This window comes from Rutilus rutilus, assembly GCF_951802725.1.
Source record: "Rutilus rutilus genome assembly, chromosome: 19".
In the NCBI taxonomy this organism is placed as follows: Eukaryota; Metazoa; Chordata; class Actinopteri; order Cypriniformes; family Leuciscidae; genus Rutilus; species Rutilus rutilus.
In genome coordinates this window covers 21,628,906-21,653,269 of record NC_140232.1, presented here as the reverse complement: position 1 = coordinate 21,653,269, position 24,364 = coordinate 21,628,906, and the positions used below count along the sequence as shown (strand labels likewise).

General features: G+C 36.9%; 1 protein-coding gene across 2 annotated transcripts; it reads left to right on the top strand.

Moving 5' to 3' along the window:
* sema3h (sema domain, immunoglobulin domain (Ig), short basic domain, secreted, (semaphorin) 3H) lies at positions 1-24,039 on the top strand. Of its 2 annotated transcripts, none has more exons than XM_084389109.1 (17): positions 1-508; positions 6,558-6,712; positions 7,455-7,517; positions 7,704-7,823; positions 8,354-8,447; positions 8,547-8,666; positions 8,883-9,028; positions 11,173-11,287; positions 16,738-16,807; positions 18,286-18,430; positions 19,356-19,575; positions 19,971-20,059; positions 20,150-20,191; positions 20,637-20,794; positions 20,979-21,040; positions 21,971-22,113; positions 22,201-24,039. In XM_084389109.1, exons 1-17 carry the CDS (start codon positions 409-411, stop codon positions 22,609-22,611), a joined length of 2,253 nt encoding a protein of 750 aa, XP_084245235.1. In that variant the 5' UTR covers positions 1-408; the 3' UTR covers positions 22,612-24,039. The 2 variants fall into 2 exon arrangements, with proteins under 2 accessions (XP_084245235.1, XP_084245236.1); XM_084389110.1 differs by having other exon boundaries at positions 288-508; positions 20,640-20,794; positions 22,201-24,033.
* The last annotated feature ends 325 nt before the right edge of the window (positions 24,040-24,364 follow it).

The following is a 24,364-nucleotide window of genomic DNA, read 5'->3' as shown; positions in this document are numbered from 1 at the left end:
GAATGATAAGAGACGACTGAAGAAGAGAGAGAGAGAGAGAGAGAGAGAGAGAGAGAGAGAGAGAGAGAGAGAGAGAGAGAGATCATAAAGAGTTAAAAGATGCAGAGAGAAGCAGAAGGCAAGACAATAACAGAGTGAACAAAACAGAGAGAACGGAAAAGAAAAGAGAAATGCCAGCAATATTATAAACACAGAAGACAGACCAAGAGAGGATTTTGCTGCAACACTGACCTGAGCAGGATTATATTACACTGCACTGCACTGCACACACACATACACACAAGGTGTTAAGCTGACATCAGGTAGACACCATTTGTGTGTGTGTTTTTTCTGAGCAGAGGACGCAGAGTGTGTGTGTGTGTGTTTACTCCTTGCTAGAGTCACATAGTGTGTGTGTGTCAGACAGCCATGAGGAGGATGCTGGCTCTCTTCTGCTTAATTTCACTGGCGGCACCTCTAACGGACGCATGGAGACCATCTAAACCACGACTGCACTTCCAACACTCAGGTGAGGCAACTGACTTTCTATTGACTTTTCAATCTCCTAACCTTCACACAAACCTTTCTGCATTTAACATTTCAATCCAGACATTATATGTTCATTTTCAACCACAATGTAGATGATATATAATAGATTTCAAATCATTAACAAAGCTTAGGTCATTTAACATATAGTACCACATTACCATAATCTGTTGGTCTGGATATTTCATAGTGCAACACTCAGGTGAGACAACTGACTTTCCATTGACTTCTAATGCTTTTCTATTGAGCACTTGGTATTTTTATCTCTTAAAGGGATAGTTTAAATTCAAAATTTTAATTCTGTGATCATTTACACACCCTCAAGTTGTTCCAAACCTATATGAATTTCTCTTTTCTGCTGAACACAAACAAATTTGAAGAATGTCTATAACCAAACAGTTGATGGATCCCATTAACTTCCATATTGGGGAAATTTACTGTTGAAGTCAATGGGGCCCATCATGGGGTCATTCATCATATGCACTATGCGGCACCACAGTTCCATATGAATATGTATATGAATGGGTCTGGTCTGATTTTCCCAATTTTACTATTCTTGTGGACCCACATACACAAAAATGTTTAGTCTTTTTTTGCTCCACACACAAACTCGTTCTCTCTTTTTAACCCAATTACCCTAATGCCATCTGTAATCAGCCATGGTTTGACAGGAGTATATCATGTGTGACACTGTGTAGACTAAAACTGGTTGTGCGATTCTCCATGACCTAGAATACCTTGCACAGATAGCTATTCATCCGTCACACCTTTCTGCTTATCAGGGACAAACAAAAGTGTATGTGAGAGAAAATATTGTGTGTGTGATTTATGTATAAAGTGTTTGAGTTTAGAAAGTTCTTGTGGTAATACATATCTTAATTCATCCGTGTATGTCTGTACAAATGTGTGTGTGTGTGTGTGTGTGTGTGTGTGTGTGTGTGTGTGTGTGTGTGTGTGTGTGTGTGTGTGTTGTGTTTACTTGGATTTCTTAATTACCCAATTAGCCTTTCATTCACGCAGACTCTCAAAGGGTATGAACATAAGTGTGTGTTTGTGTAAGGGAACGTCTGGTGGTTGATTATTATACAGCTCATTTTGGCTTGATTTCCCTGATGAGATGATAAATGACAGCTCTTGAGTAGCGCACACATACAAACAACAATTTTGTGGGATTGCATAAGTGAAATCACATATCCAGTAATATATATTCAGCAAATCCTTCAGTTCAGCACTATAAAATCTATTTTCCATCTGGTCTGTGTTGATTGGTCAATTTGCAGTTGATTGGCCTTCAGTAGATGTGATTGATTGAACATTAGCATAAATCAATTAGCTACTCTAAGCTCTGGCAGTGTGTGTGTGTGTGTGTGTGTGTGTGTGTGTGTGTGTGTGTGTGTGTGTGTGTGTGTGTGTGTGTGTGTGTGTGTGTGTGTGTGTGTGTGTGTGTGTGTGTGTGTGTGTGTGCGCGTGTGCAATTTGAGTGCTATAATTATGATGTATACTCTTTTGCTCAAGTCAAGGGTCAAGGTTAGTAGGTCTGACTGACAGAGATTTGAGAAATACCAGAACACAGCCATGTGTGTTCGCCCAGTTTATTTTAACTGTGTGTTTATGCATGAGTCTTGTGTTCCCCCGTCACAGACTTATAGTCGCACCTGTTAACATTTCCACCCGACACATATAAACATGCCAGCTGGTGGGCTGAGCAGTAATAGCTGATAACTCAATTTGCACAAGAAGTGTGTACTGTTTGTTCTTGTCCACCAGTAGCACTAAAAGATGTGCTCAATGAAACACACCCTAACTTTCATTAACACTTGCAGTAAAGTGTGTGCTTGTGAGCAGGTTTTTTTCAAACAAAATTCCCAATTAAATTCCCAATTCACAAACTCTTGTTTGGATTTCCATTTAAATTCAGTTTGATTTGATTTTGATTTATTCATTAGCTATTTTCACTATTTTCTTTTTTAGAGCTGCTGCAGCCGAAATGAACTCTGTTTGCATCATTGAATCATTTTAAAGTTGCTTGAAACAATCTGTATTGTATAAAACAAGCGCTATATAAATAAAGGTGACTTGATATGTGTTCAAATATGTATTTGTTATCAATCAAAACCCTGAGCTACAGAAATAGTATTATCTATATACTATTTATTAATATTTATCATTTTTATATTTTCAGGTTTTTTTATATTAGTTAATATAGTTAATTTCATTTTGTTATGTTGTTTTATCACATTTAGCCTATGGGCCCTTTTCACTGACTGCTGAGGCTTTTCCACAGTTATCAACATTGCAAATAAAGTTTTTAATATTTTAATTAAACAAAATCATTATACATTTATAATGCTATACTTTGTGTTATATTCAGTATTTCAGTAAATTACCAAAAAAATGAATTAACGCTGCTGCGAGGGTCGTGTTTCTAATACAACGGCTGAGGGACATACAGCAAATTTGGCATCTTTCTCTATTCTGACTGCATGCTGTAATCAATATTTTGATATTTTTTCCCTCTTTTGGAAAGTTGTGAAAACGCTATCCCATTTTTTTTTTTTTTTTTTTGCTTTCAGAGAAAATGCAAATACAAAAAATATATTTGCTGTGTCATCTCCTATTCACTGCAATAGAAGTTTACCCAGCTATGAGGACTTCCGCTTCTGTGAACCTGGAAATGTGAAAAGGGTCCTTTTTTTTATTTTTATTAAAGTTTTATTTTAATACTTCAGCTTAAACTTATTTATTTCAGTTGCCAAGGCAACATTTCTAATGTTTGTTTTTGTAAATTTAAGTTTTAAATCTAATATTTATAAATTATTTTATTTCAGCTTTATTTCAATTAACGAAAATTTGAATAGTTATAACTATATATAGTATAGTTATAACTATATATAGAATAGTAGTTAACAATAACAACAATGCAATACGGATTCAAACAGGCAACTCTTTATTAAAAGAACAGACTCAAAAGAATGAGTCAGTTGTTCATGAATCGGACTGCAAACTCACATTCAAATTTCAGGCACCCTTTCATTTCTTTTTGCTGACATCTACAGTAGAATATGGCGCTGTAAAAAAACATTAGGCAGACACTGAAAATAGGCATAAAGTAAAATATTAATTTATATCGGGATTGTTCAAAGGAAGATCACGATTAAAAACTATTTTTTGTTTTTTAAATATTGTTGCTGGGGTTGTGCTTGTGCTCGTGTGCATAGCTGTATCACACGGCACACATTTGCACTAATCAAGTAATCCCACATCAGTCTCTCTCATGACTGAGGTAATCTAATGTTCAGATATACACTCACAGCTTGTGTGTGGTAAAATATACAACACTAGGTCTGTATGTGGCTAAATATACCCTCAGCTGGTCATAGAATGATGGACAGAAGGGTTTGTGACTCACTTTGTGTTCGTGTGTGTGTGTGTGTGTGTGTGTGTGTGTGTGTGTGTGTGTGTGTGTGTGTGTGTGTGTGTGTGTGTGTGTGTGTGTGTGTGTGTGTGTGTGAAAGAGGAAAATGACAGTTGTAGTTGTACTAATGGTATAAGACCATCAGAATGTCTCACTGTTTGTCTAATTTAGTTTATGGCTAAAAAGGTCATGAGTCAAACTGATTACAGTCTAAGACTATGGGTTTCTAGACCACCTAGTCATGAAAACTCACTTCCTGTTAAACACACAGGAGACAGGTGGAATACCAGCCCATAATCCATCTGAGTGATTTTAGCACACACATACACACCCTTGTTGCCACAGCAACTGCCCCCAAGATAGGGGGCAATGAGTATGACTGGTGCCATTGAGAAAAAGCCCGGAATGTGTGTGAGGTTGCAGGCTGTGACAGATTGTGTGCATGTCCCTCATGAACAGCTGAATTTTTTTAGTGTGTGTGGATGAGAGAATATTTTAAAGGAGTGATAAACATGCAAACCTAAAGAAAAACCAACATGATATGTGTTTGTTTGTATGTTACTTCCGAGCGACTTTTTGGTGTAGCCTATTAAGATATTATCTGACGCACTCAGTGTAATTCATTCATTTCCTATTATTCTCCGGGCATGTTTTCAATCTTTTTGTCTATTATCTCATGGGTTCTTTTATCTCTCTGTCTGTCTCATCAGCTGTTCAGATTTTTGAACAGGTTATTCTGCCCAAAGGTGAGTCTGTCTGGTCCACTATAAGTTTATCATCGCGTTAAGGAAATGTAATGTTACTCTTGAAGAGAGTTTTAAATGTATTTAAAGTGATATTTCACCTAGTGCTGGGCATTATATTACCAAAAATTTGTACCATGGTATTTTTTAAGATTCTGGTAGTTTCACGTATATCATGTATTTTTTTTCTTTATATATATGTTTATAGTGGCTTATTTGACTGTCAGGACTCAGGAGTACATAAAGTATATTATTAAAGCATTAATAACAGTTTTTTTTGTTTTTGTTTTTTTGCCACGTTTACTGTTTAAAACATGTATGACAACTTGTGTGATATTCCTTAAAAATAATGTTTTAATAAATTGTATTATTATTATTACTTTAAAAAGTATGTTCTACTGTGCAATAGTAATATTTTTTGTTTCAAAATTCCTCCTGTTTGACCGAACTTTTATTTTGGCGAGTTATAATGAAGACCTTTGAGTTTCACTGTGTTTTAATAAACTGTATTATTATTATTATTATTGTTGTTATTTCTTGAAGTATACAATCTACTGTGCAATAATATATTTCTGTTATAATTTCTTCAAGTTAAACCGAACTTTTATTTTAACAGGTTGTCGTGAAGGCCTTAGACAGTGTGTCTGTGTGTGACAGCCATTGTTTTTCTTTAATGAAATGGTAAACTGCTTGTAAAGTGACTCGAGTAGATCTCGAGATTAAGATAATGTGTTCATGTCCTCATACAGACAGTAGTCATCGATTTGATTCATTGTAATCCTTTTGATCTATGCGTTCGTTCAGTTTTATACAATTAGTATGAATTAATTAGTATACAACTTTTTATAGTTCAAAATTAGTAACTGATTCCGTGCGCGCGTTTTCTGCATTGCGGAAATAAGAGGGATCTGTATTTGCCATAGAGTTAGTTGTGTGGATTATTTATTGTTGTGTTAAAAGGTTATAACCAAAGGGGAATGCAGTTAATAGAGGTTCTCTCTCTATACACTCTACAAAGCGCTCTTCATGGCCATTGAATAGATGTAGCAATATTGTTTCAGCTAACGTTACACAGTAGGCCCAACACACAACGCGGTATTTGCGCCAATGCGAAATTGAAACCAGTATACGACCAGCAATAAATTTAGCCAGAAAAATAATAATTCTATCATCATTACTCATTACTCACCCTCATGTTGTTCCAAACCTGTGGCTTGGCTTTTTTATCTTCCACGGAGCACAAATATGATTTCAATATTCGGCTAACGTTGTTACACTTTCCATGCAGCCTCCAGCTTTCAGGTTTTAAAAAGGATACAAAAGTGCCATAAAATTCTCATAAAAGTGGTCCATGTGGTCTTCTGAAGTCATGATAGCTTTTTATGGCAAAAAGATGCAAAGTTGAGGTGTTGTTAACTAGCCTATTGAAAACGGAATATTTGAAAATTCAGTTATTTCCATTATGACGATTTAAATTTCGGTCTATTCCTCGAACAAAGCTGTCTCCAGAAGATTTGGGATTTAGAACATGAGTCATAGACCACTATTATTATTATTATTATTATTATTTTCATTTTAGAGCTTGACAGCCTCATTCACTCTAATTGTATTGGAAAAATTGATCATATTCTTCAGAAATTCACCTTCTGTGTTGCATGGAAGAAAAAAAAACTCTTTCTCAGGCCCCCCCCCCCCCCTTTTCCATAAACAATTGCAAATAGCCTATGTTTATTGGCCTGTCAGATATAAAGGATTTGTGGTGGAAAACAGAAATCCTGCATATAAGCTGAAGCCAAGAGGGTCTTCAATCATAACAGATTTGTATAATAAAATCACCTGTTCTATTTCTTTCTATCTCCCTCTCTCTGCTACAGAGCTGGTGCAGAGTGGCAGGCTCATGTCTCTCTCTGTGCCTTCTGGGGATCTGAACTCTCTGCTGCCGGATGAAGACAGTCGTCGCCTTTACATTGGTATGAAGGACCATCTGCTGTCCACCAGCCTGGATGATATTACTCAAAAACCCCGCAAGGTATGTACACACCCCCACACATGCTGTTTCTCTTATATATATTCAAGTAAGGGACAGTTCACTTGATAATGAAAATGTTTTAATTATATACTCTCGTGCTTTACAAAAGTAGAAGTTTAACAATGTTCATGCTGCTCTTTTCCGTACAATGAAAGCGAATGTTTACCATGGGCTGTCAAGCTTAGAAAAATACAAACAACTTGTTTCTCACAGAAAAATATCATATGGCTTCAGAATATTTGGAATAGATCACATATTAACTATATGGAGCGATCTTATGGTACTTTTAGTTTTTAGTCCACTTCCAGTTTACTTTAATTGTAGATTACTGCAGTATCAAACAAGGAAGCTTTTAGTCACAGATTTTTATCTTATCAAAACTGTCCCAGCCTAAAAACAAACAAAAACATTTTTTATTCGCATTTGAAATTGAAAGACACAATAAATGTGTGATTGTTTTTCAAACATTTGTTTTACACTTGTTTTGCTTGTATGAGGCCTGTGTGCATGTGTGAGTAAGAGTGTGTGGATGAGCCCGTCCCTGCTTGTCTACATAACTAAGTGTGTGTTCATAATGATTTCATCTCAGTAATGCCAGAGTGGCATTCAACTGTAATTCCCATGATGAAATCAGCATATGCATCAACATTTAATATGAGTAAGAGAAGCTTTTATGCATACTTGGGCACCAAAATTATATCTTTGTGTGTGTGTGTTTGTGTGTTTTGGTACTGTATTTCAGATATACTGGCCTGCAAATCCAGATCGGATTCAGGACTGTATAATGGCTGGAAAAAATCTGCAGGTAAAACATTATTTTATGTACCACAGTTTATTTAGACAGCTTTTCTTGAAGTGTCGAATCACAAACAAATTAAATAATTTAAATCCTCACTATCTGGACAGTTTATTAGTTCTGTCTGTATTGAAGCTCAGTTGACCTCACGAGAAGGCTTTGTTCATGAGTGCTAGTTTCCTGTTTATGTCACAGATGGACTGTGCTAACTTCCTGCGTGTGTTAGAGCATTATAACCAAACACATCTTTACGCCTGTGGAACTGGAGCGTTCAACCCTCGCTGTGCCTTCATCAATACCAACCTCTTCCTCAGGGTAAAGAAGGACTACATTTCCCACCATGCACCTCTCTCACATAACTGCTTTCTGTACTTATGTTATTTGATGTGCATTTATCATGTACTATGCATATAAGTCTCAAGCGATTAAATAGAAAATGTCAGATTAAATGAATTATTTTATTAAAATAATTACAATTTAATAAATGTGTTTATTAAAATAAAAAGTGTGACAGACAGATCCAAAATAAAATAAAATATGCTAAAAAATGTTATACATTTTTTTTATAATATACTTTATTTTATTTTTTATTAAACTAAAAATGTGTTGGATACATAATTATACAAAAAAAAATAAAAAAAATAATAATTATAAAATATTTAAAACCTTAAAAGGTTTAATAAAAATAAAGTGTTACATACAAATCCAAACAAAAATGAAATAAATATTACAGTAAAATAATTAAAACAAAAAAAGTTACATAATAGTTCCAAACGTCCTTTTTTTAATGTGTATAGACAAAAATAAATAATTTGAACTGTAAATAATGCAACTGGGTTTTTCAGGCCGAGGAACAAACGCTGCAGTATGAAGACACCGAATCAGGGAAGGGAAAATGTCCGTACGACCCTCACCAGAGAACAGCTACCGCTATCATAGGTAAGACAGTGTGTTTGTAGTTTGTCGGCAGTTTAAATGTTTGTGTAAGAACATGCCAGTTTAACTCTGATCCAAATCTTTGTGTGTGTGTTTGTTCAGACGGTGAGCTGTACGCTGGAATCTCATCTGACTTTCTAAATCATGATACTGCTTTTATTCGGAGTCTGGGGGAGCGACATGTGATTCGCACTGAACAATATCACTCTACATGGCTGCAAGGTGATACATGTGTAACCACACATACACCTCAGCTAGCAATAAAAAAAAAAGTTAGACTACGACTTACAAATACACACACGCATCATGTTGTTGACAACCATTAAGAATGCACTGTGCTCTATAGGTTAAACACAAGAAAATACTACATTATATACACAATAACAGATTTATGTGTTAGTTTAACTGTATTTTTGTCTCTCTCCAATTCCTCTCCAGGCGCGGAATTTGTACATGTTGCAGCGATGTCAGAGAGTGATAATGAGGAGGATGATAAGGTCTACGTGTTCTTCACCGAGCGCGCTCAGGAGGCAGAAGGGGCTGCTGGGAAGGTCCTCTATTCTAGAGTTGCCCGTGTCTGTAAGGTATCTAACAGTGTCTACGTGCCTAACTGCACTTGTGTGGCCACTGTGTGCCCATCTCTGTGAATCTGATTGGACGTGCTGTCTCTGACTGTTCCTCTGGTTGACTTCTGTCATTTTCATATGAAATATTATTTTCATTAAATAATTTTAAAATAAATAAAATATACTAAATTTTTTATTAAAATAAAAAGTGTGACATGCAGATTCAAACAGAAAGGTCATATATATATCTTACAAGGCCACATATAAAGGTCTGGGTAGATTAGATGGTTAGCAAAAAATCAGTTTTTGTAATCTTTGTGTTGGACGCAGGAGAAATTGGAAGGAATAAAGATCTAGGGCGACTTTGACAAGGGCTAAATTGTTCTGGAAAGGCAACTGGGTCAGGGTAATCTCTGAAACGGCAAGGCTTGTGTGTTGCTCCCAGTCGGCAGTGGTGAGAATTTACCAACAGTGGTCCGAGGAGGGACAAACCGGCAAGAGGGTATTGGGCGCTCAAGGATCATCGATGCAGGAGGTCAATAAAGGCTATCCAAGCTAGTTTGAGCCAACAGAAGGTCTTTTGTGGCACAAGTCACACAAAATGTTAATGATTTTATGGGAGGAAAGTGTCAAAACACACAGTGCATTACACCGTATGGGGCTATGTTACCGCAGTAACCAATCAGAGTGCTTATTATGACCTCTGACCACAGTCAAAAGCCCCTACACTGGGCACTTGAGTGTCAGAACTGGACCCTGGAGCAGTGGACGAAGGTATGATGCCTGGTATGATGAGTCCTGCTTTCTTTTACATCAAGTGGACGGTCGTATACACAGTTTACCTGGGAAAGTGAATGTGATGGGAGTGTGATGCTCTGCTATGTTCTGCTGGGTAGCCCTGGGTCCGGCCATTCATGTGGATGTAAATAATACCAACCTAAACATTGTTGCAGACCAGATGGTGTTCCCTGGTGGAAGTGGCCTCTTTCAGCAGGATAATGCACACTGCACACATTGTTCAGGAATGGTTTGAGGAACATGATTAAGAGTTCAAGGTGTTGCCCTGGCCTCCAAATTCCCCAGATCTCAATCCAATTGAGCATCTGTACGATGTGCTGGTGGGCCAACAAGTTTGATTTACGGCAGCTCCACCTTGCAACCTACAGGACTTGAAGGATATGCCTCTAACGTCTTGGTGCCAGAGCCCACAGGACACATTCAGGGGTCTTTGTAGAGTCCATGCCTCAGCGAGTCAGCGCTGTTTTGGCAACACATGAAGGACCAACGGCATATTAGGCAGGGGTTCATCATGCTTTGGCTCATCGGTGTATATCTCACGATTCTGAAGTGCCCCTTAGTGCCAATTGGGCATCGTTTAAATGCCACGGCCTACCTGAGCATTGTTTCTGACCATGTCCATCCCTTTATGACCACCATGTACCCATCCTCTGATGGCTACTTCCAGCAGGATAATGCACCATGTCACAAAGCTCGAATCATTTCAAATTGGTTTCTTGAACATGACAATGAGTTCACTGTACTAAAATGGCCCCCACAGTCACCAGATCTCAACCCAATAGAGCATCTTTGGGATGTGGTGGAACGGGAGCTTCGTGCCCTGGATGTGCATCCCACAAATCTCCATCAACTGCGAGGTGCTATCCTATCAATATGGGCCAACATTTCTAAAGAATGCTTTCAGCACCTTGTTGAATCAATGCCACGTAGAATTAAGGCAGTTCTGAAGGCGAAAGGGGGTCAAACACAGTATTAGTATGGTGTTCCTAATAATCCTTTAGGTGAGTGTATGTCATAGAGAGGAGTGATTACCATATTCATGCACAAGGGAATTTATGTCTACATAAAAGAACATGCCCAAAAAAACTGTATTAGCATGGTACATATACGAAAACATAGTATAACCAGGGTACATATGAAAAACAGGATACATGTCTCTGGTACATGTCAGAAAAACCATGATATTAGCAGGGTACATGTCCAAAAAAACATTGTATTACCAAGTTACATGTCCAAAAATCCATGATACCATTTCCAAATAATCAGTTATAACATGTACTTGTTTTGTTAAAGAAGACTAGCAGGAAAGGAATATTGTGGTACTATATCAGTGTGTTTATCTCTCTTTTTTTCTCTCTTTCTAGAATGATATTGGTGGTCAGCGTAGTTTGGTTCATAAATGGAGCACCTTTCAGAAAGCTCGAATTGTTTGCTCCGTACCAGGACCTGACGGCATACACACACACTTTGACAAACTCCGTGAGTAATACACATGCCACATGAAATGCCACACAAAAAAAAACATTTCACTCCCACATGATTACCTTACCAAAGTTTAAGCAAATCTCTCAAATTAAATAAGGCTTTGAGATAACCTTGTACATTTTTAAGAATATCATTTATACTGTTGATAATGTGTGTGTGTCATATATGCCCAAACTTCCCTGATTTATGGAAAAGGTTTATCAGGACACTCACACACACACACAAACCACACACAGACTCAGACAGAAACCGGTTTCTTATCAATCAGTCTGTGTAAACAAAGTCCTTGCATAGAATAAACAATTCTTGAATCCTCAATCTGACTAAAGTTTTACTATAATCTCATGCTCATATTATATCTATAAGATATACACATTAAAACACATACATATTCAAATGTTAATCTCAGTTATTAGATGACTACTTTGACGATAGCACACCCCCTAAACAATTTTACACAAATATGATATAAAACATGCTCTGCAATAATCAGAAATCAAGAATGGCTTTCGTATCTGACTGCAGCTTTATCAAATCTGCAAGCGGCTCTGAACAGAACTATTCATTGTCCAGCGCCATGGTAATCTTTAAACAGCTAGGTTTACATAACTTGTTTAAATTAGTGCATGTCCAGTTATGTTCAAGTGTTGGAGAGTTTGTTCTGATTGGTGAACACCTTCATGTTTACTTTGACTGTGTAAAGTGTTAATGATTTTATATTATAAACCTACTGTAATGCTAATATGCATCTTATCTTAGCTGTACTTTTGCCCTATGGGGGTAATCTATAGAATTCTCTTCAATGTCAAGTTTACATTGTGCTCCACGGCCCCTAAACAACTACATCTCCCATAATCTCCCCCTACATCAGGGACCCTCATGATGCCATGGCTATGATGAGCCGGACCACACTGCAGAGTGCAGACAGTAAATGTTCATCAAGAATAGTTAGTTTATACTGCAGATTATGAGAAGAAACATGCAAAAACTGACAATCAGATGCGAGTTAAGAACTACCAGGTTGCTGGAACAGTAGAGTTAGAATTGTGTAGAATTTGATGTTTTTATGAAATATGGAACAGATGAAGCTTCAGTCTGGTGTAAATAAGTTTAAATAAGTTTGTGTGTGTGAAGGTGATGCTGCTAGTTTTGTGGCTCTGATTTTTAAGCTGTTGAATTATGTATGATCTGTTTGGAATTTTAAATAATGTGTGGTTGATTGATGAATGGGTGTGTTTATTGTCTGACATTCAGATGGATTAGTCTTGTGTTTGTGTGTCTGTAAGATTTTTTAAATGTTTTTGAAAGATGACCCACCAAAGCTGCATTTATTTGACCAAAATACAGTAAATACTGTAATATTACCACAATTTAAAATACTGGTTTTCTATTTTAATACTTTTTAAAATGTAATTTAATCCTGTAATGGCAAAGCTGAATTTTCAGCAGTCATTACTCCAGTCTTTAGTGTCACATGATCCTTCAGAAATCATTCTAATATGCTGATATTGACATAGTGAGGAGGACAGCTGATATTTACATATACAGTGGGTACGGAAAGTATTCAGACCCCCTTAAATTTTTCACTCTTTGTTATATTGCAGCCATTTGCTAAAATCATTTAAGTTCATTTTTTTTCCTCATGATTGTACACACAGCACCCCATATTGACAGAAAAACACAGAATTGTTGACATTTTTGCACATTTATTAAAAAAGAAAAACTGAAATATCACATGGTCCTAAGTATTCAGACCCTTTGCTGTGACACTCATATATTTAACTCAGGTGCTGTCCATTTCTTCTGATCATCCTTGAGATGGTTCTACACCTTCATTTGAGTCCAGCTGTGTTTGATTATACTGATTGGACTTGATTAGGAAAGCCACACACCTGTCTATATAAGACCTTACAGCTCACAGTGCATGTCAGAGCAAATGAGAATCATGAGGTCAAAGAAACTGCCTGAAGAGCTCAGAGACAGAATTGTGGCAAGGCACAGATCTGGCCAAGGTTACAAAAAATGTCTGCTGCACTTAAGGTTCCTAAGAGCACAGTGGCCTCCATAATCCTTAAATGGAAGACCTTTGGGACGACCAGAACCCTTCCTAGAGCTGGCCGTCCGGCCAAACTGAGCTATCGGAGGAGAAGAGCCTTGGTGAGAGAGGTAAAGAAGAACCCAAAGATCACTGTGGCTGAGCTCCAGAGATGCAGTTGGGAGATGGGAGAAAGTTGTAGTAAGTCAACCATCACTGCAGCCATCCACCAGTCAGGGCTTTATGGCAGAGTGGCCCGACAGAAGCCTCTCCTCAGTGCAAGACACATGAAAGCACACCTGAAGGACTCCAAGATGGTGATAAATAAGATTCTCTGGTCTGATGAGACCAAGATATAACTTTTTGGCCTTAATTCTAAGCGGTATGTGTGGAGAAAACCAGGCACTGCTCATCACCTGTCCAATACAGTCTCAACAGTGAAGCATGGTGGTGGCAGCATCATGCTGTGGGGGTGTTTTTCAGCTGCAGGGACAGGACGACTGGTTGCAATCGAGGGAAAGATGAATGCGGCCAAGTACAGGGATATCCTGGACGAAAACCTTCTCCAGAGTGCTCTGGACCTCAGACTGGGCCGAAGGTTTACCTTACAACAAGACAATGACCCTAAGCACACAGCTAAAATAACGAAGGAGTGGCTTCACAACAACTCCGTGACTGTTCTTGAATGGCCCAGCCAGAGCCCTGACTTAAACCCAATTGAGCATCTCTGGAGAGACCTGAAAATGGCTGTCCACCAACGTTTACCATCCACCCTGACAGACCTGGAGAGGATCTGCAAGGAGGAATGGCAGAGGATACCCAAATCCAGGTGTGAAAAACTTGTTGCATCTTTCCCAAAAAGACTCATGGCTGTATTAGATCAAAAGGGTGCTTCTACTAAATACTGAGCAAAGGGTCTGAATACTTAGGACCATGTGATATTTCAGTTTTTCTTTTTTAATAAATGTGCAAAAATGTCAACAATTCTGTGTTTTTCTTTCAATATGGGGTGCTGTGTGTACAATAATGAGGGAAAAAAATGAACTTAAATGATTTGAGCAAATGGCTGCAATATAACAAAGAGTGAAAAATTTAAGGGGGTCTGAATACTTTCCGTACCCACTGTATGTTGACTTGACGCTAAAGTGTTTAATGTTAGATATTTTAACACAAATTAATAGAACACCTAAAACCGCATAATGATGAATATATCTTAAAATGAGTGCGCCAGTGAATATGCCATTTGTCTTGGTGGTCTGCTGAATGTTTTGAAGACCGTCAGTATCTGTGTGTGTGCATTTTCACGTCTACGGTGGCACCCCCATCCTGTTTTCACATAATCTACTGGCTAACTCTAGATGGGGATGAGGGAGGACAGCAGAGAGCAGGAGAATCAGAGGTTAGGATGGATAAGAATGGATAGGGGCAGGATAGAGAAGTGTCAACAAGTGCAGGACAGACAAAACTATCTGTCCTCAAGGGGAACATAAGCTTTTGTTGGAGGAAATTGACACAACTATAGCATCCTTGAAAAGTGAAAGAGAAGAAGAGCCAGAGAATAGGGGGTGGTGAAAACAATCTGGAACTGAGGAGAGGAGAAAGAGATGGAGGAGGGGTGGGACAGAAATGATGGATAGTAATGGGGTTGAGAGGGAAAGAGGGAGTGTTAATGCTTAATTAAAGGGATTCTGTTGGTTTGAGTGAAAAATATGAGGGAAAACAGAGCGGCTGTGTGTATGTGTGTGGTTTACCGCAGAGCGGTGTGTATTAAAGGTTTCAACCATTTTATAGTGCAGATCTAGTTTATGTTCTCGGTTTTAAACAGTTTACGAGAGTCAGTAAATTTGTAGTAGCATGTCCGCTCTAGCATGAATGTTTAATACTGTGGTTTCCAACTGGTGGGTCATGACCCTTATTTTTAGTTGATGTCAAGGGCTGTGTGTTTGATCAAACAATACAGTATTTTTATTGGTGTCGCTAAGATATTTTAATGTTATTGAAAGAAGTCTCTTATGCTCACCAAGCTGCTTTTGTTTGTTAAAAAAACTATATATACTTTATATAACTATAATATGTGACCCTGGATCACAAAACCAGTCACCTGTCGCACGGGTATATTTGTGGCAATAGCCAACAATACATTGTATGGGTCAAAATTACAGATTTTTCTTTTATGCCAAAAATCATTAGGATATTAAGTAAAGATCATGTTCCATGAAGATATTTTGTAAATTTCCTACCGTAAATATATAAAACATTTATTTTTGTGAGTGAATGCAGCACAGTCGTGAACATAAATGGACAACTTTAAAGGAGATTTTCTCAATGTTTCGATTTTTTTACACCCTCAGATTCCAGATTTTCAATAGTTGTATCTCTGCCAAATATTGTCCTATCATAACAAACCATACATCAATGGAAAGCTTATTTATGCAGCTTTCATGTGATATATAAATCTCAATTTCAAAAAATTGATCCATGTGACTGGTTTTGTCGTCCAGGGTCACATATACAGTAATATTGTGAAATATTATTACAATTTAAAATAACTGTTTTCTATTTTAATATATTTTAAAATGTTACTCCAGTCTTCGGTGTCACATGATCCTTCAGAAATCATTCTAACATACTGATTTGCTGCTCAAGAAACATTTCTTATTATTATCAATGTTGAAAACAGTTGTGCTGCTTAATATTTTTGTAGAAACTGCAAAAAGTTGAAAACAGCATTTATTTGAAATAGAAATCTTTTGTAACATTATAACGTTCTTTACTGTCACTTGTGATCAATTTAATGTGTCCTTGCTGAGTAAAAATATAAATTTCTTATAATATAAAATAAATCTTACTGACCCCAAATGGCAGAGAATTTCATGTTAATCATTTTGCATATTGTTGAGTCTGTTAACTTCATAGTCAATTGCATGGTACTTTTTTTTGTTCACTTTTATAGTTTAACAACTATTGTATTTTTGACTTTGTTTTGACCTGCGCTAGACACCCACTGTCAAATCTGGGTCCTGAAGAAAAACCAGTTGAGAACCACTATCTTAACGTGTGTGTTTGATTTGATAAGGCGTTTGATCATATCTGACATGACTGGAATGTGAGAATGCAGAAATGAACTAGCGTACCCTCAACAGCAAAAGTTTATTGTGAAGATATAGATGTGTGTTTTTAAACCGCAAATATGCTGCGTTACACACGTTTATTTGTGTGAGAAAGAGAGTGTGACCAGGTAAATATTATTTTCATGAGTTTATACAGCCTTGAGAGCAAACCGGAGACCACACATTCTCTCTCTCTCTCTCTCTCTCTCTCTCTCTCTCTCTCTCTCTCTCATTAGCATTGACTGAAGTGCACACAAAGCACGCTTAATATTCTAACCCTGTTTTCTGTTTTTCCATAGAGGATATCTTCATTCAACGTGGAAAGGACAAAACAAACCCCCTCATCTATGGGCTCTTCACCACTACCAGGTGAGTCTAACACTCTGACCTGGTATCACATTTTAAACCAAGACCAAGAGTTGACATTAAAAAAGGAAATTTCTGTCAACTTTTTCTCAACTTTTTTTTATTTCATAAAACACAAGAAGAGATGTTTTTTTTTAGAATGTTGGTTCTGCTCTTCTGACTAGGGGCTTTCAAGCTCCAATAATTTACAAAAATCATCATACAATTTGTCCATATAATATGACTTATGTCATGTGCTATATTCTAAATCTTCTGATGCCATTTAAAAAAAAACGATTAAAGAAATTTATCAAAAGTGACAGTAAAGTCATTTATAATGTTGAAAAAGATTGCTGTTACAAATAAATGCTGTTCTTTTTCTGTTCATCCATCACAGTTTACACAAATATATTAAAGGTGCAGTGAGCAATTTTTGAAAAACGCTGTTGAAAAGTGGATCAGACCAAACATCAAAACACACTTGTAGCCAATCAACAGTAAGAGGCGTATAAACTCATGATGGGGGAGGAGAGAGAGCTAAGTGCACAAGACAGACATTAGCAAAACAACTATAGAAAGAGTGAGATGGCAGAGAAAATACAAAAGAGGAAAAGTCCAGGGGAATTTAACTTTAAAAAGAAGGGTTATGATCAGGTAGGATGTAGGACCCGCAAAATATCGGAGAACCTTTCCAGCACTGGAGAGACCTTAAGGAGCGGGAAGGCCTGAAAACTTTTCTGCACACAGAGCTATTGTATGGCTTCAGAAATCATGTACACAACTGTAATTTTACTTTTATGGTGCTGTCCTGTCGTTTTTTGGAGCTTGACGGTCCCTGGTTCACTTTAATTTACTATAATTGTACAGAAAAGAGTAGTGTAAAAATCATGAAAACCCTGTGTGTGGATGTGGTTAAGGGTGTGGATAAAATTGCTGTATTATTGAGTCATACTTTCCAGCAGGTCTGTGATGACATTAATGATGCACCCAAGAAGTTTAAAACACTTTAGAAGTTGAACCAATTTTACATCAGCCATCTCAAATAGCATATGCATTCATCTTTCTTTGTGAAAATGTGTGTGTGTGTCTGGCCAAGGTTTTGGAGAGGGTTGCTTAGGGTGGAGTGCACATGAAGTATGGATTAGGAAAAGGCAGTTTGGAAAGAGTGACAGTGTTATTGCTCTCTGTTGAGCTGTTCCACTGAGTGTGTTAAATCTCTCAGAGACTCGTAAAGACTCCGGCTTTCACGGCAGACCCAATTTCAATTCACTTCAGACCAGATGCCACTGCCACTTTCATTTGTGCCACAAGAGCTGGGTTTTAATTGGATTTAAGCTAGGTGAAAAACACGTAGGAGAATTGATTAAGATGAATGCTGTTGCTTTGATACATTGTGATTGATTCCCAAATGTTTCTAGTGGATGCTGTCTACTTATGACTCTCAATCAATTAATAATTCATGTATCTATTTTTATGTTTTTGTTGGTTTCCTCTCCCTACAGCAATGTCTTGAATGGGTCCGCTGTGTGTGTGTACCGCATGCAGGACATTATTAGAGCTTTTAAAGGAAACTTCCTTCACAGGGAGGGACATCAGTACAAGTGGACTGAGTATACAGGCCGAGTTCCCTATCCCAGGCCTGGCACAGTAAGTCTTCTCATACAATAAGCCGATAATTATTTTCATGTTATGGCCGATATTCAAAATCTGTACTATTTTGTCTTAATAAAATAAAAAATAACATCAATAATTGTAAACGCTAGATATGAATTTAGGCATCACAACAGTGTAATATTGTGCAGTATGAAAAACGGTTATTAATTTTGAGATTTGCAAAAGATTTAACAGTGTCATTAAATTAGTAGTATTTTAAAAGATTAACTTTAAAGGCAGCATGAAATGAAAATTCACACGATTTTTTAATTGTATGTTAAAAATCTTTTTGTGAATGATTCATCCATGCATATGTTTATTTTTTTTGATCTTGTAATGTTTAATTAAAATATATAAAATAAAAAAAAACTTGATCCTCTGGTGAAAATAATGACAGGTGACGTATTCCGGATGTATATGTGACCCTGGACCACAAAACCAGTCACATGGTTCAGTTTTTTAAAATTCCGATTTATACATCATCTGAATGCTGAATAAATAAGCTTTTCATTGATGTATGGTTTGTTAGGATAGGACAGTATTTGGCCGAGATAAAACTATTTGAAAATCTGAAAAAAATCGAAACATTGAGAAAATCGCCTTTAAAGTTGTTGATTAATGTTCGCGATTGTGCTGCATTCACTCACAAAAATAGATGTTTTATATATTTTCAGTAGGAAATTTACAAAATATCTTCATGGAACATGATCTTTACTTAATATCCTCATGATTTTTGCCATGAAAGAAAAATCGATAATTTTGCCCCATACAATGTATTGTTGGCTATTGCCACAAATATACCCGTGCGACATGTGACTGGTTTTGTGATCCAGGGTCACATATTTTGATTGACCTGTAATATTGAGGGCTCTAAAATCATGCAAATAACAGTATTGGTGAACTTCCTGTCAATATTCAGTGTCCCAGCATCACATACGGAGGCTTTAAATCAACGAGGGAATATCCTGATGACGTTATCTTCTTTAGCCGCACACATCCTTTAATGCAGGAGCCGGTGCATCCTCTTGGGGGTCATCCTTTGCTGATCAGAGTGGGCGTGTCTTATAAACTGACCCGCCTCCTTGTGGACAGAGTGGAGGCGGTAGATGGACAATATGACGTGTTGTTCATCGGTACAGGTGTGTGTGGTCAATATTAAAATAAGCTGCAGGTTTACTGAATTTAGGATGTATATTATGTGAGATGTCCATATGGTTTGTAAATATTGTGTGTATTGTATGTATGCAACAACAAAATATCCCAAGGCACTCATGTGGTTAAGCATAAAAGGCCTTTAATAAATTGGGTCATTAAAACAGTAAAAAAATGGTTGCTCAACACTTAACACAGCCTTCCTCAGGACACACACACATTCTCAATCTCAACTTCCTTTTTGTTTGACCTATGTAAAATGTCCACATTCACATTCCAACCTATAAATAGCACAAGAACAATTACAATTAATGAAAGACTATTGGATACACTTCACCAGAGAACACATCTGTGAAAGTTGTATGTGTATGTGTGTATTCAGATTCAGGCCTGGTTCTGAAAGCGATTCACCTTCCTAAAGCTAACGGACAGAATCAGGAGGTCACTCTGGAACAGCTGCAGGTTTTTAAGGTAAAACATCTGCAGCTTTAGCATTCCAGATTCATTAGGATGGCCTTTTAAACTTGAAACATTAACTGCTCATCTCCTGTCATTCAACAGAACAAGTCACCAATCACTGCCATGACGATGTCCAAGAAAAAGGTACAATGTTTATCAATGGAAGCACACATACACACACACACATGCAAACCTACATGAATATACACACTATTATAAATATTCCTATCCTGTCGTCATGGCAACTTGAGAGGGTGGAAGATACTTAAAATGAAACGGAGTTTTCACACATTTCTTTTTCCATGAAATATCTAGGATGGAAAGAGCACTGTAATTCTAGAGCTGTATATGGGAATGTGGTTTAAATATTTGGGTTTCTGGCCCAGTTTTCCTGCTTACTGAAAAAGCAGTAAACAGGATCACAGCCCATATCATTGTGTGTGTGTGTGTGTGTGTGTGTGTGTGTGTGTGTGTGTGTGTGTGTGTGTGTGTGTGTGTGTGTGTGTGTGTGTGTGTGTGTGTGTGTGTGTGTGTGTGTGTGTGTGTGTGTGTGTGTGTGTGTGTGTGTGTGTGTGTTTTCTGTCTTCAGCAGTGGCTGTTTGCTGGATCAGCAGAGGGTGTGGTTCAGTTGGGTCTGTTCCACTGTGATCTGTACGGCCAGGCTTGTGCTGAATGCTGTCTCGCTAGAGACCCATACTGCACCTGGGACGGGCACTCTTGCAGCCCATACATGCCAACTGCACACAGGTGACACACATCTCACACTCAGGCATATTTTATGTGGATTACAACTGACTAAGAAATTTAAGAAGCATCTTGTATGGGCAGCTTGTTTGATAAAATCCATTACATCAGCAGTTTCTTGTACATTGAAACCACTTTTGGGATATCTGAAATAAATCTGATCTGAAACATTCCTCGCTGTCTGCAGAAGAAATATTCGTCAGGTTAACGATGACGGCAACCCGCTGAACCAGTGTGTCAGACAGGGAGGTAAGAGACATGAACAACCAGACATTTACTGTTGTTAAACGTCCTGCTTAGAACAACACTGTCATTGTAATGCTTATTTTTATGTGTTTTTATGATTTAATTCATTTAAATCTTGGTGGCAATTAAAAGGTTATGTAAACTTAAATAATTTAAGACTTTACAAAAACACAATTAACGTAAAGCAATTCAGTCTTAAAAATGCAGTGACCCTGGTATGAAATGCCATGTGCACATAGATAGACCAACAGTTAATTCGATTAAAATGTTTTATTATTTATTTAAATTAAATAACAATAATAAAGTATAATTATTGTAATAATAATTAATAGGGGTGTAAGTTTTCAGAGTCAGTACTACATTAAACTACACTATATTATGTTGAATATAATTTATAATAATGGGGGAATATTAGTGGGTCCTGTTAATTAAGTCTTATGTTACCAGTAAAAAGTGGCCTACATTATTTTAAATATATCTAGTGACAGAGTTCAAGCATATTCATAGTCTAAAATAATTCTGTATTTTCAGGTTCAGAATCATGAATATATTTATTCTGGTGTCACCATTGTCCAAGCCTATTCATTTACACCCACAATGTTATATCAAATTTAGCATTTAATCAACAGTACATTTTTTCTTAACCTTTTATTATATGTCTTGGAGTATCGCAATAATATCGTATCGTGAGTTCAGTATCGTGATATGTATCGAATCGTGAAATTAGGGTATCGTTACACCCCTATATAATTAAGTAGTAGTATTATTATAATAAAGTATTATTATTATTATTATTAAAATTATTTTTAAATTTAATTCTATATATTTTTTTATATTATTATTATTAATTACAGTTTGATTGAAAGCCCTATTTATTTCATTTAAATTATTCTTTAATTTAGTTAAAGAATTGTTTCATTCGTTGTTATTCAGCTGGTCTTCAGGTGGAAGCAGAGGAGAAAACACTAGTTGTTGCTGTGGGTAACAGCACCTACCTTGAGTGTCTACCCAAATCTCACCATGCCACCGTCACCTGGTATAAAGACATAGGCGAGAACAGCTTGGAGCAACAGAAGGTACACCCATCCTCAAAATATGCATGCACACTTTAAAAACGTTATCAAAATTGAGATGTCTCTAAATTGAAACCCTCTGTCTTTCAGGTCACATCTGGAAAGCAGCTGGTTGTCATCGACAGGGGCATCCTCATTCCCCGGACTGAACTCAATCATGGCGGCGTTTATCACTGTCAGCTAGAAGAGCATCAGTTCCGCTGGACAGCCGTTACAATCCGTTTAATTGTGTGGAGCCCCGTCCTGCAGCCCTTCCTTGGCACCGCCCAGCCATGGTACCAGGATGTGATGGCACTGATCAACCACAGCAAACTGGAGCGACACTGCAAACAACTCAGCCAACGTCACAACAACCAGGAATCAGGGAATCACAAGCATAACAAACCAGACAGAAAGAGAGAAAACCGGCACAGAGGAGGGGGAGAGAAGGAGAAAGGGAGGGGGCGGAAACACCGGAGCAGAATGCAGAGTTCAGCACAGAGGCTGCCGAGGAGCGCATAGCAGGTGTTTAAGAAACAAATAAATACAACAAAACATGCAATATATCGTCATATTAAGATTTTGCTCGGTTCCAAAACTTTATGAGCTGCCTTGCATGCACCCAGCATCAAGCTCAGTGAAAAAATACATGAGAAAAGAAAGATTTTGATAAATAAACATTTTTCATTCAAAGAAAAATATCAGTATTGTTTGGGATTAGTACGATTTTTTTGATACTTTTATTTATTTATTAAAATTGATCAAAAATGACAGTTAAGACATTGTTACAAAAGATTTGTATTTCAAATAAATGGTGTTCTTTTCAACTTTTTAGTCATCAAAAAATCTTGGGAAAAAAAACGTATCACGATTTCCATAAAAATACAGAGCAACTGTTTGAGATTGTGCCCATGTAGCGAAGCAGCTCGCTAAGTTTTGGAACATAGTTAATGTTTGAATCATGAAGGACTGTCGCTTAAAAGCAATTTAAGAATGATCTGGAATGGGTTTGGTCAAGAAAAGTGTTTACTTTAATATAAAAAAAGTAATTGATTACTTGAGGACTGCATTGAGCATATTTGAAAAAAATTCTAAAGCAAGGGAGTGTCTCCAAATGATCTTCTGTTGAATAAAAGACAAATCTTCCAAAGGTAGGGAGTATCTGAAAAAAAGTTCTTTGTTTTAAAAAGACTTTGGTGTTGATGGCACTTTTTTTCATCTGTACTGAAATGTATTGTCTTATTTATCTTTCATGGTATTTATTTTTCTTGTGTTTTTGTGCTTTGTGTTTATATTGTCTTGCGTTTTAAGTGTAAAAATTGTACATGGTGTTCTTTTCCTTTTTGATATTTGAATGTGCTGTAATTCTGTCTCTGACGTCACTCATTAAGGTTTCGAGAGATTAAAATAAATTAATCAGCAAAAGCAAACCATAAGCAGATCCCATAAGATGATAAACAGCATATTTCTCTGGGGAATGATGGAGGCACAAAGGGTGTGTTTTATATTATTGGACTGAAATGCCAGCTTCTTTTTCCTGCACATGGACACATGCACGATTGCCAAAAGGTTTGGCACCCGCCCTAAAGTGCCTCCATTCAGAAGGATGGAAAAATGAAAAAAGGATTTAAAGGCTTTAGAGTACAGTAGAGACAGAGAGGAGAAGAGCAAATTAAAATGCGGTCAGGACAACACCAAATGACAGTCAGAAGCAGGCGCAGCTTGGTTCGCCAAGAGACTCAAAACAAATAAAACAAAAAATGTTAACACCCATAGCATAAACAGAAAATGTAGAATAGATGTTTAATGTTTTACATATAAGGAGATAAATCCTGCCATCAGTGATTTGAACTGTGTGAGTTATAATTTTCTTAGTTTTGCCTTTTACTGTAAATCTGGTTTTCATTAATGGACTTTGAACCTTGAATAAAGTGTTTTGGAAGACTCATGGAACTGAGAGAAAAAGAACATAATTCAACATGATTGTAATAATAATAACATCATCATATTTAGAATAGAGTCCTGCAGGGATGACATTAAACCCTGGAAGACTAATTTACCAGTGGTTCCCTCAAGATTTTCCTATGGGGTTTTTCAATTTATTTATTAAAAAAAAAAATTCTGCACCTCTGTGGTAAACATAACTTGATGATACTTGGACGTTTTGTTCTACAATATAAACTGCACACACTCACACCCCAAAATTTCTTATCTATTTACTTATTAGAATATCTATTAGAATTTATTTTTTATTTTTTTAAATAAACAACAGCTT

What these genes read in the sequence shown, in the direction of transcription:
- sema3h (XM_084389109.1), top strand. Translation starts at nt 409, where the DNA reads ATGAGGAGGATGCTGGCTCTCTTCTGCTTAATTTCACTGGCGGCACCT. An exon ending in CACACACTTTGACAAACTCC is followed by an intron (nt 11,288 to 16,737) that starts GTGAGTAATACA and finishes GTTTTTCCATAG; the next exon opens with AGGATATCTTCATTCAACGT. An exon ending in ACAGCTTGGAGCAACAGAAG is followed by an intron (nt 22,114 to 22,200) that starts GTACACCCATCC and finishes TCTGTCTTTCAG; the next exon opens with GTCACATCTGGAAAGCAGCT.